At 53.9% G+C, this 13,727-nt stretch overlaps 1 protein-coding gene across 1 annotated transcript in view; it reads right to left on the bottom strand.

The window, feature by feature from the left end:
* Plxna1 (plexin A1) overlaps positions 1–13,727 on the bottom strand; it is a 46,249-nt gene that overhangs the window by 22,230 nt on the left and 10,292 nt on the right. Inside the window, exons 4-9 of the mRNA XM_075983529.1 lie at positions 5,516–5,656; positions 4,458–4,558; positions 4,082–4,205; positions 3,835–3,988; positions 3,374–3,473; positions 2,052–2,166 (exon numbers count right to left, since the gene is read on the bottom strand). Coding sequence (XP_075839644.1) covers positions 2,052–2,166; positions 3,374–3,473; positions 3,835–3,988; positions 4,082–4,205; positions 4,458–4,558; positions 5,516–5,656 — 735 coding nt within the window. The remainder of the gene's footprint in view (positions 1–2,051; positions 2,167–3,373; positions 3,474–3,834; positions 3,989–4,081; positions 4,206–4,457; positions 4,559–5,515; positions 5,657–13,727) is intronic.

Here is a 13,727-nt window from a genome sequence, read left to right as displayed (position 1 = left end):
GAGCAGACATGGACCCTGGCCAGATGCTGCTGCCTGCCCATTATCCCAACAATCCCTTCCAGCTATCAATCCCCTGGCCACACCGAGGACGGAAGGCCTCCCTGGTGTAACTTCTCCTCACCTAGACTCCGGTATTCTTCCCAAGCCCAGCAGCATATCTTCTAATTATGAATTCCAGAACTCACAGGCCAGGCTAAGTGGGGCCCCCTGGGGGCACACAGAGTCTAGCTGAATTAATCCTACCAGCCACTTGTACCTCAGGCCCTGCTGATAGGTCATAGATCCCTTTTGATCTATTGGTTCAGGGCCAGGGACCAGCAGCCCTGGAAAGTCTACACCAATTCCTTGTTTCTCAGCAGCTCAAGGAGAGACTGGCAGACACCTGGGTACTGGAGTAAGGCCCACCAGGCCACTGGGGAGGTCACATGACGGGTTTCTTGTGGAAGGCCAGTTGCACCTCTCCACTCCTACAGTGAATGCGGTACTAAGAGGACATCCCAGGTCTCCGGGATTGTCAGCATGAGCTCTGCTGACCAAGCCTCTGCGAGGTTCCTTCTAGGGCCAACCACTCCATCCTGGCTGCCCATCTCACTAGCTGCTCAGTAAGCCCTGAGTGAAGCGAGGGCGGCCAGGTGAGTGCCTACAGGTCTCTCTCCATCTCCAGGCCAGTATCTGGGTATACAGAAAAGCACCTGGGGCTAGAAAGTCACAGGAATATGTGAGCCTGCATGAAGTCCCCCAGAGCCAGAGGCAGGGAGATGGGGGCTGCTGCTTGCCACTGTCTATTCCGGGGTTTCCAAAGACTTTCATTTGCTAAGTCTGTGGTTAAACAACACTCCTGATAATCCATACAAAGCTGCAAAGAAGAGTGAGCACCCATGGGATCAACCCATTCCCCAAAAGAGCCCTGTCTGACCCCAGCCCTATACAGACAAACCAGGTGTCTATGCTTCCCATCCTACTCAGCACACATGGTTTCGCTGAGGACCTGAGCAGGTTACCACTCCAGGACGACATTTCCTCTGTTTAATAAAACTTCCTGGAGGTAATGGGCTAGTCAGGGCAGGATCAGAGGAACATCAGAGAAGAAACCTGGGCCACCTTGGCCTCAGGACCAACAGGGTCCCCCACATTCTACTAGCACTTTGCTTTTTCCAGGGCACTGCGCAGGCCTCTCTGGAAGCGGCCTCAGTCCAACCCTGGCCAGCTCCCAAGGCCCCTGGTTTGGCTCCTGCTGCCTACCCTGGATACTGTGATCCAGTTCCCCGGATGCCACTTTCCCAGAAAACCCACCCCACCCCTCCACTGTGTTCCTGGCTCTCAGTCACTGTCACAGCCCCTATCCCCATTAGGTTCAGAATCCTGCCTTCTACTACTACCTTATCCTAGCAGAATGTTAGGCCAGCAACTAGGGGAAGGGGGAAAGTCCAGAGGAGGGCAGGCTCATGGAGCCCCACTCATACATAATGACCTCCAGCCAAGGTTTCTAGACCAGTCCAGCTGGACTGCAGCCCCCACAGACCCAAGTGGGAGTATTCATGGCCTCTTCCTTCCCATCCCCATGACAGTAAGATGAATGGGTCCTGCTTCAAGTCCTGTCCCCACACCAACATGGACCCTAATCCCTTCCCAGCTTCCCATCCACGCAGGCCTGCATGCCCAAGGTGTCACAGGTTCCAGGAGGAGTGGCCTGCCATGCATACAGTCAGATTCAGCAGCAATTACCATGTGGAGCTTAAGAAACCCGCACAGCTCTGCTGTTAGCTTTCCTTGCTGTCTGGAAGAGGACTGTCACGAGACCTGCTGGTCAGGCTGCTCCAGCCCAGGCTTCTACAGGGCTCTTAATCTCTAGTCAGTCTCCCAAGGATTACAAAGGACACCCAAGGACACCAGCAAATGTTCCCAGTTTGCCCTCAGGCTATGACATTTAGGAAGTTGTTCCCACCTTGGTCACACCTCATAGGGTACAACAGGTATCCTGGCCACCTATGGGAATTGTTGGGTAACACCCTGAGGGTCACTGGTACTTCTGAAGTCTTATCCAGTCTTACCTCAGACACATTGACACGGCCTTCCAGAAAGGCACAGTCGGCCGCATTGTTGGTGCACACATGACGATATTTGCACCAGTGGCAGGGGAAGGAGCCGTTGACACAGGCCAGGCAGCTGCAGGGGGAGAATGGACAGTTAGGTCTAGGGGCATAGTAGCTTTTATTTCCATCATGGGTCCTGGTGTGCTGTTACTCTTTGGAGTGCCAGCGCCTCTGCAAAGGCTGTTCCTGGCAGAGAAGATAACCAGACCCTCTGCCTGCTGCACAGGTCTTGGCTACTCTGGCTCTCTTCCTCTTCATTAAGCACTGGTCACTACAGTGACCACTGGCCCTTATGACTGAGAACCAGAATGTGTTTCGAAGACAACAGAAGCACATGCCGCAAGCCCACTCCAATGGGCTCGGGTAGCAAGTGGTTCCCCCAGCTACTCAGAGCCTCAGTCTACCTCCACCTGTCCTATCCAAATCAGCTCCACCTGGACAGGTGCTGCTCAATCTGCATCTCATAATCCTGGGAGTTTGTAAAGACGGCCTTGTGGCCTCTGGAAAACACCTTTTCCCTTCCCTCCAGGATCACCCTACCAGTTCTGGTCAGACTTGCTCCTGAAGACAAACAACTCCAAGGGTGCCTGGCTACAACAGTCTCCTGCTCTGAAGACAATCTACCCTTCCTGGACAAGAGAAAGCCAAAAATAAAAGCAGGACAGAGAAGCCAACCAATCCCACCTCCCAGGTCAAACCTGTTCAAGTTCTAAAATCCCCACCCTTGCCCTGACCTTCTAAGGACCCTGTCTTGACCAGTGCCCTGGCTAGTGAATGGACTATAGTTTGCCCTCAGCTCCCTTGTACCCGAAGAGAGGTGCTCACAGCCAAGGTGGAAAGCAGCAAACAGAGCTGATTCCATCTAACAGCCAGAAGTCCCAGGACTAGGCGGAAGCCATTGCCTGGCTGTCCTACTGTGTGCAGCAGCTATAGCCAGGCCAAGTTGGCACTGAGTTGCCATGTCTGAGCTCCACAATGGCCCAGATCATAGTCTCCCTCAGAGGTCCTGGCCCCACTCTGGTGACCAGCGGGCCTTTTCATAGGTCACATCTCACTCTTTGACCAAGTTTCTAAAACAGCTCTCCACAGCCACAGCCTTCCTCCATGCTACCCTCAAGGCCCTGCCCAGCCAGCTCTTCTACTGGCAGGCTGCTTTTGTGGGGACCGCTTATCCTGCCTGCTTGACTGGATGTTAGCCACAGGAGGGCAGGCCTGCAAAGTATCTGCCACAAGACCACAGGGATGGAACTGTAGCAAGGGCACGGTCTGGGGACACTCACGACTGATGAACACTGCAGTTATAGAAGACAAAGTCCACAGATGCGAACTTCTTCCCAGTCTCCTTGGACTTGAGGTAGAGCTTCACAACCCGCTGGTCTCCTGCAGAATACAAAGGCTAAGGTACCAGGGCCATAGACCACAGAGCCAGACACCCATGAAGAGTGCCCAGATGGAAGCCAGCCCATTACACCTCTGGCCTAGGCCCCAGGAAGCTGATATCCCTTCCTCAGGTGGCCAGCAAGGAGTCAGAATATAACTTCCTCATGAAGGCTGGGCGAAGTGGGTTCACTGGGCTACTTACTTGCCAGGTATTGAGTGACTAACTGGACCATAGCAGGCAGAAAGGTGCTGTGTTTGAACCCCCACCAGGGTTTCATCACACACAGAGCAAATGTCCCCACCTCCACTCTGACCTCTCCTCCTGTGTCTGTACTGCTGAGCAGGAAGTGAATCCACTCACCTTGGCCCTGTGTGATAGGTGCTACTTCCCGGGCAGAGGGTGAGCGGCAGTGGATGCGGCCATCTTCCAGGATGCTCTCAGTTTCTGTGAAGTCCTCAAAGGAGCAGTTGACACCAGCTGAGAGGTCAGGCACATTCCAGGCCTGCAGCACAAGCTGGCGGGTGGCAGAAGGCCTAGGTGAGTGGCTGACTGCCCCACTTGCTCTACCCCCTGCTCCCTCCCAGTCACTTCCAGCAGCCATACTCACCGGCACCTGGGACATGGTGACTGACACATTACGTGGCTGGACAGTCAACTGCACACACTGCAGCAGGTCAGAGGCGAACCGCTGGGGCTCATCTGCCCGCTCACAGGCATCCTGCCTAGAGCAGCTGTAGGTAGAATGTGCTCAGGTTGGGCCCATAGAGATTCAGAGTCCCCAGGGCCACCAGAGAGGGGTCCCTGGGTTGAGGACATGGCTTCCTCTGCCCCCACCTTATGACATTCCCATCACTTGTCATGGGGTCAAAGGAGACCTCAGGTGACTCCAGGGCAGCTATGACTATTGAGAGACACACAGACGGTTTCCAGGGCCACCAGGCCAAATGTCACCCACCCCTTCAACCCAGACCTCCCAGACTCACACACTGTGCAGGACACACCAGCCACAGTGGGGGTCCCGAGACCCCAGGCACAGCTCACAGGAAGTATACTGCACACAGCTTTCCACAGGTACCCGTGTCACCTGGAGAGGAATCATAGTGTGAGGCCTGGCTAGGCCCATCCCAGCCTCCCAGCAGGTCCCTGCAGTCCCCATCCTGTAGGAGCACAGTGTACTCAAGTCAGGCTGTATCACCCTGCCTCAGTTAAGTGGATCCAAGGGACAACAGATTCAGGACAGATAGCCAGATGAGGCCTACAGCTGTGACCACTCTGTCTCCCACCTGTCTGGGCTCCTTCCTGGTCTGTGCTTCTGAGGGAGAGAGACTTGTCAGTGGAAGAAGACTGGGGCCAGCCCCAGCAGTGCTCAGAGGGGTGGGGCCAGTCCCAGCGGGGCTTAGAGGAGCAGACAGACTCTGGGTCTCCCCAGCTCTCAAGACTCCAGAGGCAGAACCAAGTATGCTCAGAAGAATTGTTGAGAAGCAAGAGCTAGTCAGCAAGCCTGGCATCCTGCCTGCTCCTTCCAACTAGTGCCTGTTATGGGGACACCAGTGTGCATGGAATAGGCACCACACTGGTAAGGCTGGGCGCATAAGAACACAGCCTTGAAAAACTAGGCAGGCCAGGTTGGCCATAGCCCCACAAAGAACACAGCCGTAACTCATTATAGACAGCTAGAGTACGAGTCAGATCAAGCCTCCAATGGCACCTGTGCTTGGACAGTGCTGCCATTCAGGCACCAACTTCCATGGTTAGAGGTCACAGGGAGAGGACAAGGGCCTTCCTGAGCAGGTCCTAGGGAGTCCGAGGCTACATGGATGGCATGAAGCCCTTACATACACACTTCCTAGAACAGGCCATCACTCATCTGTCTGCTGAGTGATATGTCAGGGTTTATAGCCAATAGGGCACCTCCAGAAAAGAAGCAGCCTCATGACACCAGGCAAGCTATTCCTCAGTTTCCTTATGATGGGGTTCTCTGGTTGGGGATCCCAACCCAGCCACCCTGACAGCCTATGGCTGAGCAGTTAGCGGCACCCACCTGCTTTTCCGTCATAGCATAGAGGTACTGGCGGTTGGGGCTGAGGACGAGGTCACGCAGGATAGGGCTGCCCTCCTGAGCCACCACACTCTCATAAGCCAGGGCTGGCCTGCCACTGGGGTTTGCGAGGTCCACCAGTATCTGTGGTAGCAAGGGTGGTCAGTGAAGCAGGCCAACAATACTTTTAGACCCACCTCACCCTCTAACAAGCGCCTCCCCACAGAGCCCTGCAAGAACCAGTGTTTGGTCAGACTGAGCCAAGGCTGATCCAGCTCACTGTTACTGACCCAGCTCAGCCCAAGGACAAAGAAATAGGACAAGACAACCTGGGCAGGTGGGTGTCTTGGTTCCTCTATTAGTCCAGACACCAAAACTTAGTGGTAGGGTACATGTGGGATACAGTGCCCACCACCAAGCTGCAGGACTTTGGGACTCTTTCATGGATCACCTGAGGTCTGTGAAGGTGAGGTGAGGGGGCACACAGAAACCTGAGGATCAGTGTAGCTGAGGAACAAGACCAGGGGTTCATACACAGGGTGGCCAAGGCTATCCCTGGTGTCTTGGGGTGAGGGACACCCCAGCAAGAAGGTGTTAGGAAGAAGGGCGTCTCACTGGTATGGAAATATAGTTAAGATCCCAAACAAGCCAGGAGCTAATTAGCCTGCTCCTCTCCTGCAGCCTTGGTGCTGCAAGTATTTTTAGTTGCTTTTACCAAACAAATGTATTTAATTAACAGAGAGACCCATGGGGGCTTTCAGGATGGGACTCATGGGGCATGTCTGCCTGCTTCAGCTGGGCCCAGGCACAGTCTCCTGGGCATAGGACTTGCAGTTTGCTTCTACCTGCCTAACACCCATGGCTAGTCTTTAACCCATCTGGTCTACCACTCTACCTCAGGGTAGGGGGCTGGAGTGAGCCTGGCCTTCTCTGTACCCCATAGAGAGGGGACAGGGCAGACCTGGGGGCAGCAGGGTCAGGCAAAAACAGCACCCTGTGTAGGCCAGTTCTGTCAGGAGCCGGGCGAGGGGCCAGCCAGGGTGGGGCCTTGTGTCTCTGGGCCAAGAGACTGCTGGCTGAGAGAGAGGGGGAGGGTCACATTCCTGAGAGCCTGGGCCACCCCCCACATCCGCTCAGCTGCCTCTCCGCTAAGACAGGCTTAAGTCAAACCAGGCCCGGAAGAGCAGGGTAAGGGAGGATGTCCTGGGAGACCTGCTGGGGCTGGGCCCATAGTTGCCCAAACTTGTTCCTAGGCCTGTAAATGGACAAGCAAGAGCAGCTGGCTAAGGTGGTAAGGGGCCACAGCAGCCCAGTGCCCCTGGAGCTGGAGAGGACACTAGCCTTAACCCAAACCTATACTGCCCAGCCATGTCATATGTCAGAGCAGGGGCGGGAGTCAGGTCCTTGAGGACTGTGCCAGAGCTGCTGACACTGATGTACTGTGGGCACAGCAGTCATGGCAAGGCTAGACCCACACTGCACAGGCCCAAACTTGGCTTGGCTGTCTCTCATGTGAAAGGACTCATGTGGAGTGCTGAAGTTCTCCATGGTAGTTTCTCTACCCAAGGAAAGGGAAGGAAACACCAGCTTCACCACCCCAACAGAGGCAGGTGCCAGGAAACAAGGCTGTGCAGTGTGCAGGGGACTGAGAGCTCCAGACCATGCCCCTTAAGCCTCTAAGACCATAACCAGGACTCTACTCCCCGCACGCTGGGCTTCACCCACCTCCACATCTCAGGAAAATCCTACCCTCTTCACTCCCGGCTGACAGCTCTGTACCCAGCATGTCGGGTGCTCTGGACAGGGACCCAGGGAGTTTCTTCTTGCCACACTGACCACCACTGGCAAAGTAAGGCTGGGGACATGACCCAGTCCTATCCCACCTGCCACCACCCGCCATTACTCTTTCCAGCCTGGGTAGACACACTAGCTCTAGACATGCACGGAATGGGCAGGCCAGGGCCAGGGCAGTAAGGAAAGAGCTGCAGGCCACCCAGGCTCAGGAGGCCCTGCCCCCTGCCTGCTGCTTAATTGACTGGAACAGGTGGTCCCAACAGACAGCTGCAGTTGGGGGTGTGTGAGTCCAGCTGTCCATCCACCTGCCCAGCAATGGGCCATATCCACAATCAGGTCCCAGGGATACAGCCCCAGTAGAGGAACTCTGAGGAGGGACCACTCCTAAGCTGGAGGAAGACGGGACATCAGGGGGTTATAGACATGACTGAGCCAAGCCATGTTCAGGCCTGACAGGATCTCTGTACATAGCAGTGTGATGTGGCTATCACATGTGTTACAGTGTCCCTTGAGTGCCTGTGTGATAATGGGGCTTATGTTTCGAATATGAAATGTCGTGCGTGTGTTTACTTAATTCCCAGCTGGTGGACTGTGTAGGAAGCTCATGGGACCTGCTGGAGGTGGGAGTCTTAGTAAAGATGTCATCACTGGAGTGGGCCTTGAGGGTTATAGCCTGGCCCTGCCTGCTGCCATGTCCTGCCCTGCTGTGAAGGACTCTACCCCTCTAGGACAGTGAGCTAAACAAACCCTTTCTCCTTTAGGTTGTTTATGTCAGGGTATTTTATCACAGAATTAGGAAACACAAGGCCATGTGAGAACACGTGTGTGATGGAGTTCCCAAGGTACAGGCATGATGGGGTCCCTGTGAGAACATGTGTGTGTGTGTGTGGAATTCTCTAAGTGCATACTGATGGGTCCCTGTGTGTACAGTGAGTGATGGAGTTCCTTAAATGCATACATGATGGAGTCTCTGTGTACATGTGGGTGATGAGGCACCTTTGTATACATATGATGAGGTCCCTGTGTACACACATGAAACAGATTCCTATATGTACACATATGGTGTCCCTGTGATCAAATGTGCAATGGGTATATCTATGACAGGTCTGTGTGTACATACCAGTTGGGACAAGGGTCACGGACACATATGCGATTATGAATTCCTGTGTGCACATGTGTGATAGGGCCTTGATGTGCATATGAGTGGAGGGGGTCTCGGTGTATACATGTGACACATGTGACACATGTGATAGGGACTCTGTGTATATATGTATGACCTTTGCATATACAAGTATAATGGGGTATTTGTGTGCACAGGCATGTTCTAATCTCTGAAAATAAAGATGTATGATATCCCTCTGTACATACATGATGGATCCTTGTGTGAGCATATGGAGAGGAGCCCTGTATACATGTGTAGGAAGGACTATTCACAAACATGTGATGGGGTCTCAGTGGAGATGTATGTGATGGGTCCCTGTGTACATGTATATGTAGTCCCTGGATCTATGCATAATAGAATACACGTGTATGTGTATAATAAAGAACATGTGTACCACATAGGATGTGGTCCATATGCACATATGTATGATGAGGTTCCTGTATCTATGTGTTTAATAGGACCTTCATATGTACATGTAGTGGGATTCCCATATACATACATATAGACTCCCCATGTGTACCTGTAGATGGAATCCCCTTGTACACATGTAATAGGGACTCTGTCTATGCATGTGTAATGGGGTCCCTTATATACATATGCATGGTGGGGTCCCCATGTATATACCTATGTAATATGTATATATACATAAATTTGTATGTATATATGCATTTGATGGGGTTCCCATGTGCACTTTTACACATGAACAATGAGGCCCACATGTGCAAACATTAGGGAAATACCTGACTGAAGTAATGGTCCCCAGGTCATGCTGCATCCCACTAAGTTACAGTCACTACAGTATAGCTTCATTAGACTACATTGATAAGAGGTAAACTGAGACTCACACAAAACCTGTGAGAAGAACCAAGCCATAGACCCACGACTGCAACTGGGGACATAGTCTACCCAGAAGTTCTGGGGAGGCATCCAGGAGGGCATCCCAGGAGGGCAAAAGCAAGAGCTTCAGAAGGCAGAGTGGGCCCAGGGCCAGGGCATTAGCAGGGCAGCAGAGCCCACGTGCCAATGTCTCAGCCCACAGCTGTCCACTCCAGGGCCACCCACCTGGAGACAGCTGGTCTAGTAGCCCTTTGAAAAGCAGCTGGGTAGCTGGCAGAGCACGGGAAGGCACAGACTGGGGCATCCCAGGCATCCTTACCACCTCCAGCTGTTGCCTTCTTACTTCTCATACTTTTCCCCAGGCACCAGAATCTTCCATAACTGTCCTCAATAGCCCATTGCTCCCAGAGGCTGTGGAGGAGCCACCTAGCCTCCTTGGACACAGTCTCAAGCAACACCAGCACCTATTCACCCCAGTTTGGTGACACAGGCTTCCCCCACCCTGTCCCTGTGCCTATCAAGCCTTAGGCCTCTGTCCTATTTGTTGAGGGTGAACCTGAAATCTGAGCTGACCAAGGAAAGAAGCCAGGTCAGACTGATCTCCCCAATGGACAGAGCACCAACCACGATATGGTAGACCAGGGAACACCCTACCCATGGTTCCCAGAATACCTCAGGAGAGATCAGAGAGAGTCTTGTTAAATTTGCCACTAGTGGAGAAGGCCAGAGCTCCAGGCTAGCCAGGCTGCTTGCTGGGCTCCAATCACCTCTAAGGCCCTGGCCAACTGCTGCAGGCGGGTGGGCAGGCAGCTGACAGCCTGGCCAGGTCAGCTGTCTGTCCGGTCCAGAGCCAACAATAGGGCCATTATCCAGACCAAGGGCAGGCGGGGTTGCTGAAGAGGATGTCTGGGCCATCCAGGCTGTATGCCAAGGCCGGCACGCGCCCTAGCTGCCCGGAGGCAGGGGGCTGCCCAGTTTTGCCTAACCCAAGAAAGGAGAGGTCCCTTGCTCTGCTCACCCCAAGAAAGCAGCTTGGGCTGACCCTACAAAGTATTCAGCCCTGGCCTCCCTGCTTGTGGGAGTGTACTGAACGAGCAGATCTCACTCTGCAGGACAGGGTCTCAGGGAGAACAGACCAGGGGCAGCAGCCCATGAGTATATTAGCTTCTGGAGACACAACTGCCAAGCCTGTCTTCCTTGGGAGGTCGTCATAGAAGGAGGTACATAAGGCAGTCTCCATTCCCTTAAAGGTCTTTCTTCTAGCCCCTTGCTGGATCCCCACCACTCTCAAAGGGCAAGCAGTTGGATAGCCTAAGAGTAGCTGGCACTTATGCTGCCCATAACTGAATGACAAAACACGCTCTGAAGGTGCCCAATAGCTATAATCGGACCAGGTGTAGGCAGGGGTTCCAGGAGTCACACCTCTCAAGCCTCTCCCTTCACCACACATAAAAGTGGGGGGCAAGGAGGCTAGAGCTCTAACAGAGGACAGCCAGGGCTGTGAGGACCAGCTGCAGCCTGCTCCTGCACTGACCTCTTCCATGCGGTAGATTGCTCTGGTCCACTCACTTCTTAGGACTGTGAGAACTCACGGGTTTATAGTCCTACAGGAGACAGCATCTTACCAGAGGTTGAGGGGAGACTCTGGGCTCGGATTACACTGTTCTCTACTCATGAAACACTTTCCCGAGGAGAGCCCTGGGTTGGGGGCTATTCTGGCCTCCCCTGCCATAGATGCACCCTGACTGCTACCACGGGGAAAGACTGCCGAGGGTGGGTACTGACAGCAGGGCACAATGTCAGCTGATTGTTCTAAGGGTGACTGTCATGTGCATCTCGGTGACCTCTTGCCCACTAGGAGCTTATGTGCTTTCAGACTGGAGCTAGTAGTTAGCTAGCACTGATAAAGTCTGTGTCTTGACTCGGCCCCTGGTTGCACGCCTCCTTTAGCACCAGCAAGAGGGTGGTAGTGCTCCCAGGAGTACTTAGGTTCCATAGGGGCAAATCTACTCCAGAAAAGGCAGGCAGCCTGGGCCCCTCTATTCCCTACTCACAACAAGCAGAGGGAGAAATCAGAAATAGGTCCTGCCAAGCAGAGCCATGGGTCTCCCAGAGTGCTTAGAACAAGATATCAGAGGTTGGATGAGAAGATCAAGAAGGAGCCTAGCAGCTCCTCCCAACACAGTCAGAACCTATCCCTCAAAGGTCGGGTCTTTGGAGCAGCATTGCATGAAACACTGCATGCCAAGCAGAGGGCTGCATGCTTGACCTGCATGTGGCCAACACTGTGTAGTTCATGGACCTAGAGCAGGCCACAGCTTGGCACTGCGGTCAGGATGAACCTCACAGCAACTGAGCAAAGGACACAAAGGAAATGTACATGACTCAATCCATTCCCAGCATGACAGCCGCAGGAGGTCAGCCAGGGCATCCCTGCGATGGCAGAGCCTGGGAGGGGGTCAGAGGAAGGTAATGTGTCCCCCAGGGATCCTTCACTGTGGGCACCATTATGGGTGCCTCCAGACACAGGGTCTCAAGCAGGGCTGGGTGCAGAGGCAAAGAGAGCAAGCTGGAGGCATCCAAGGTCAAGGGCTTTTGGTGGCAGGCGGGGCTATTTGTCCCCAGGCTGCTGGGCTGCAGTGGTACAGATTCTACAAACAGCAGAAACAGCTGTAAATGAAGAAGGCCTCTGGCACACTTGAACTGCACAGCAAGCCGGCTGGAGGTTTCACATCTGCTTCAGGCTTCAGATGTGCTGAGCAGAGCTGTGCCCACTTCTCAGAACATCATGTGAAGATACTGATAAACACCCTGGGGAGAACCAGGCATCTATGCCTGGTTAAATGGGCAGCACAGGATAAAGGGTTAGGTCTTCCAGGCCTGTGAGCACGGATCTAGCAGGGCACTGAGCCTGCAGCCACATCCCTGTTCCAGAGGCTCACAGTAGCAAATAGATAAGAGAATGTGATGGTCCTGGATCATAAGGAATACCACTGGCCCTGCCCTTATCCACACCCTAGTCCTGTCTTCCACCTTCTCCAAGACCCTGGACAGCTCATAGGGAGGTTTAGGCTCATGCAAGTCCAGGAAAGGAAAGAGATTTCAGGAGAGCCAGGGTAGACCTCCTCAATGGCTGGCCCCTAAAGTGGCCCAAGAAGATGAGTGCTTCCTCAGGCCCCTCCTTCAGCCTTGGCACCCCCAGTGGTCTGCGATGCCTTTACTCAGCTGTATAATGCCATAGCATGAATCTCTGGCAAAGCACACTAGGTGGCTCATAGAACTTTCTGAAAACATAGGTTAATTCCAACATTAAGCAAACTTTCACACAAAAAAATAGACATCCAGATTCTTCTGGGGGTGGGGGGGAGGCAGCAAGGGCAGCTACCCCGGCAGAAGAAGTAATATTCTATCTGGCATGCTTACCAGAGGACCTGGCTGAACCTCAGCATGCAGAGTCCCTTGGCCCTGAAGTATAAATGGACAAGGTGACTGGCCTGGGGTACCCCTTTCTTCCCAGCTCAGCAGTAGCCTGGAGCAAGTACTTGGCAGGAGTCCAGAGCCTATTTTCGCAGAGGTACCTGGGTCATCTTGCAGGACCAAACAAGGGCTGCAATTGGGAACTCTGGCCAGAAATGGCTCTTTGGAGGCTGCAGGGGGAGCTATTCACAGGACTGGGACTCTGGGGACCCAGGAAGATGCTGGGAGGGGCATTCCAGAGAGATGGCCTTTATGGGGGGGGGGGTCATGTTGGCAGGCAGGACTCTGGGGAAGAAGGGGGAGGTAGGAGCACCCTAGCCAGCCTTGAGCAGCTGAAGTTGGCAGGTCTTAAATTAATCGCTACAATTTTACACAACAACACGTTTGGCAGGGCCTGGCCTAGGGCCAGCCAAGTCTCTGGAGCTCCCTAGATGCTTTTTAAAGCCCTGGAAGTCCCAGGCCTGGGAAAGATAGGAGGGGCCAGCCCAGCCTGCCTGCCCTAGGTCAGGCAATGGCCTGGGGTCCCCAGAGTCCAGGCTCCAACACTCAGGGCTGAGAGTGGGGCCACAGGCACCCCTGTGTACTGTTGGTCAACCAGCAGAGCCAAGACCAGAAGCCTCAGGAGTGGGAGGAGCATGGTTAAAAACAAGAGGGCTCAGGAGGCCACTCTAAAGCCCAGATGCAGGAGGTAGCCGGCAGCCCAGGCAAAAGGCTAGTACTGGCTTGAACAGGGGACCATAGAAAGTTGCCCATCTGTCAGGGCCATGACCTGGGGAGGTACAGGCTGTGGGAATCTTGTAGCCTGGAGGTGGCCCAGGCCCCAGGCCCAGCAGTGGGAACTACAGGCATTTCCAAGCCAAGGACAACGTAAAGATACTGCAGGGAGGCTACTCCAATCTCAAAGGCCACCAAAGCAACTCTGAATGCAGTCCTGGGGGCCAGCAA

This window comes from Microtus pennsylvanicus, chromosome 8 (genome assembly GCF_037038515.1).
Source record: "Microtus pennsylvanicus isolate mMicPen1 chromosome 8, mMicPen1.hap1, whole genome shotgun sequence".
NCBI classification, from domain to species: Eukaryota; Metazoa; Chordata; class Mammalia; order Rodentia; family Cricetidae; genus Microtus; species Microtus pennsylvanicus.
The sequence above is the reverse complement of the archived record's forward strand: the minus strand, read 5'-3'. Positions and strand labels throughout refer to the sequence as shown.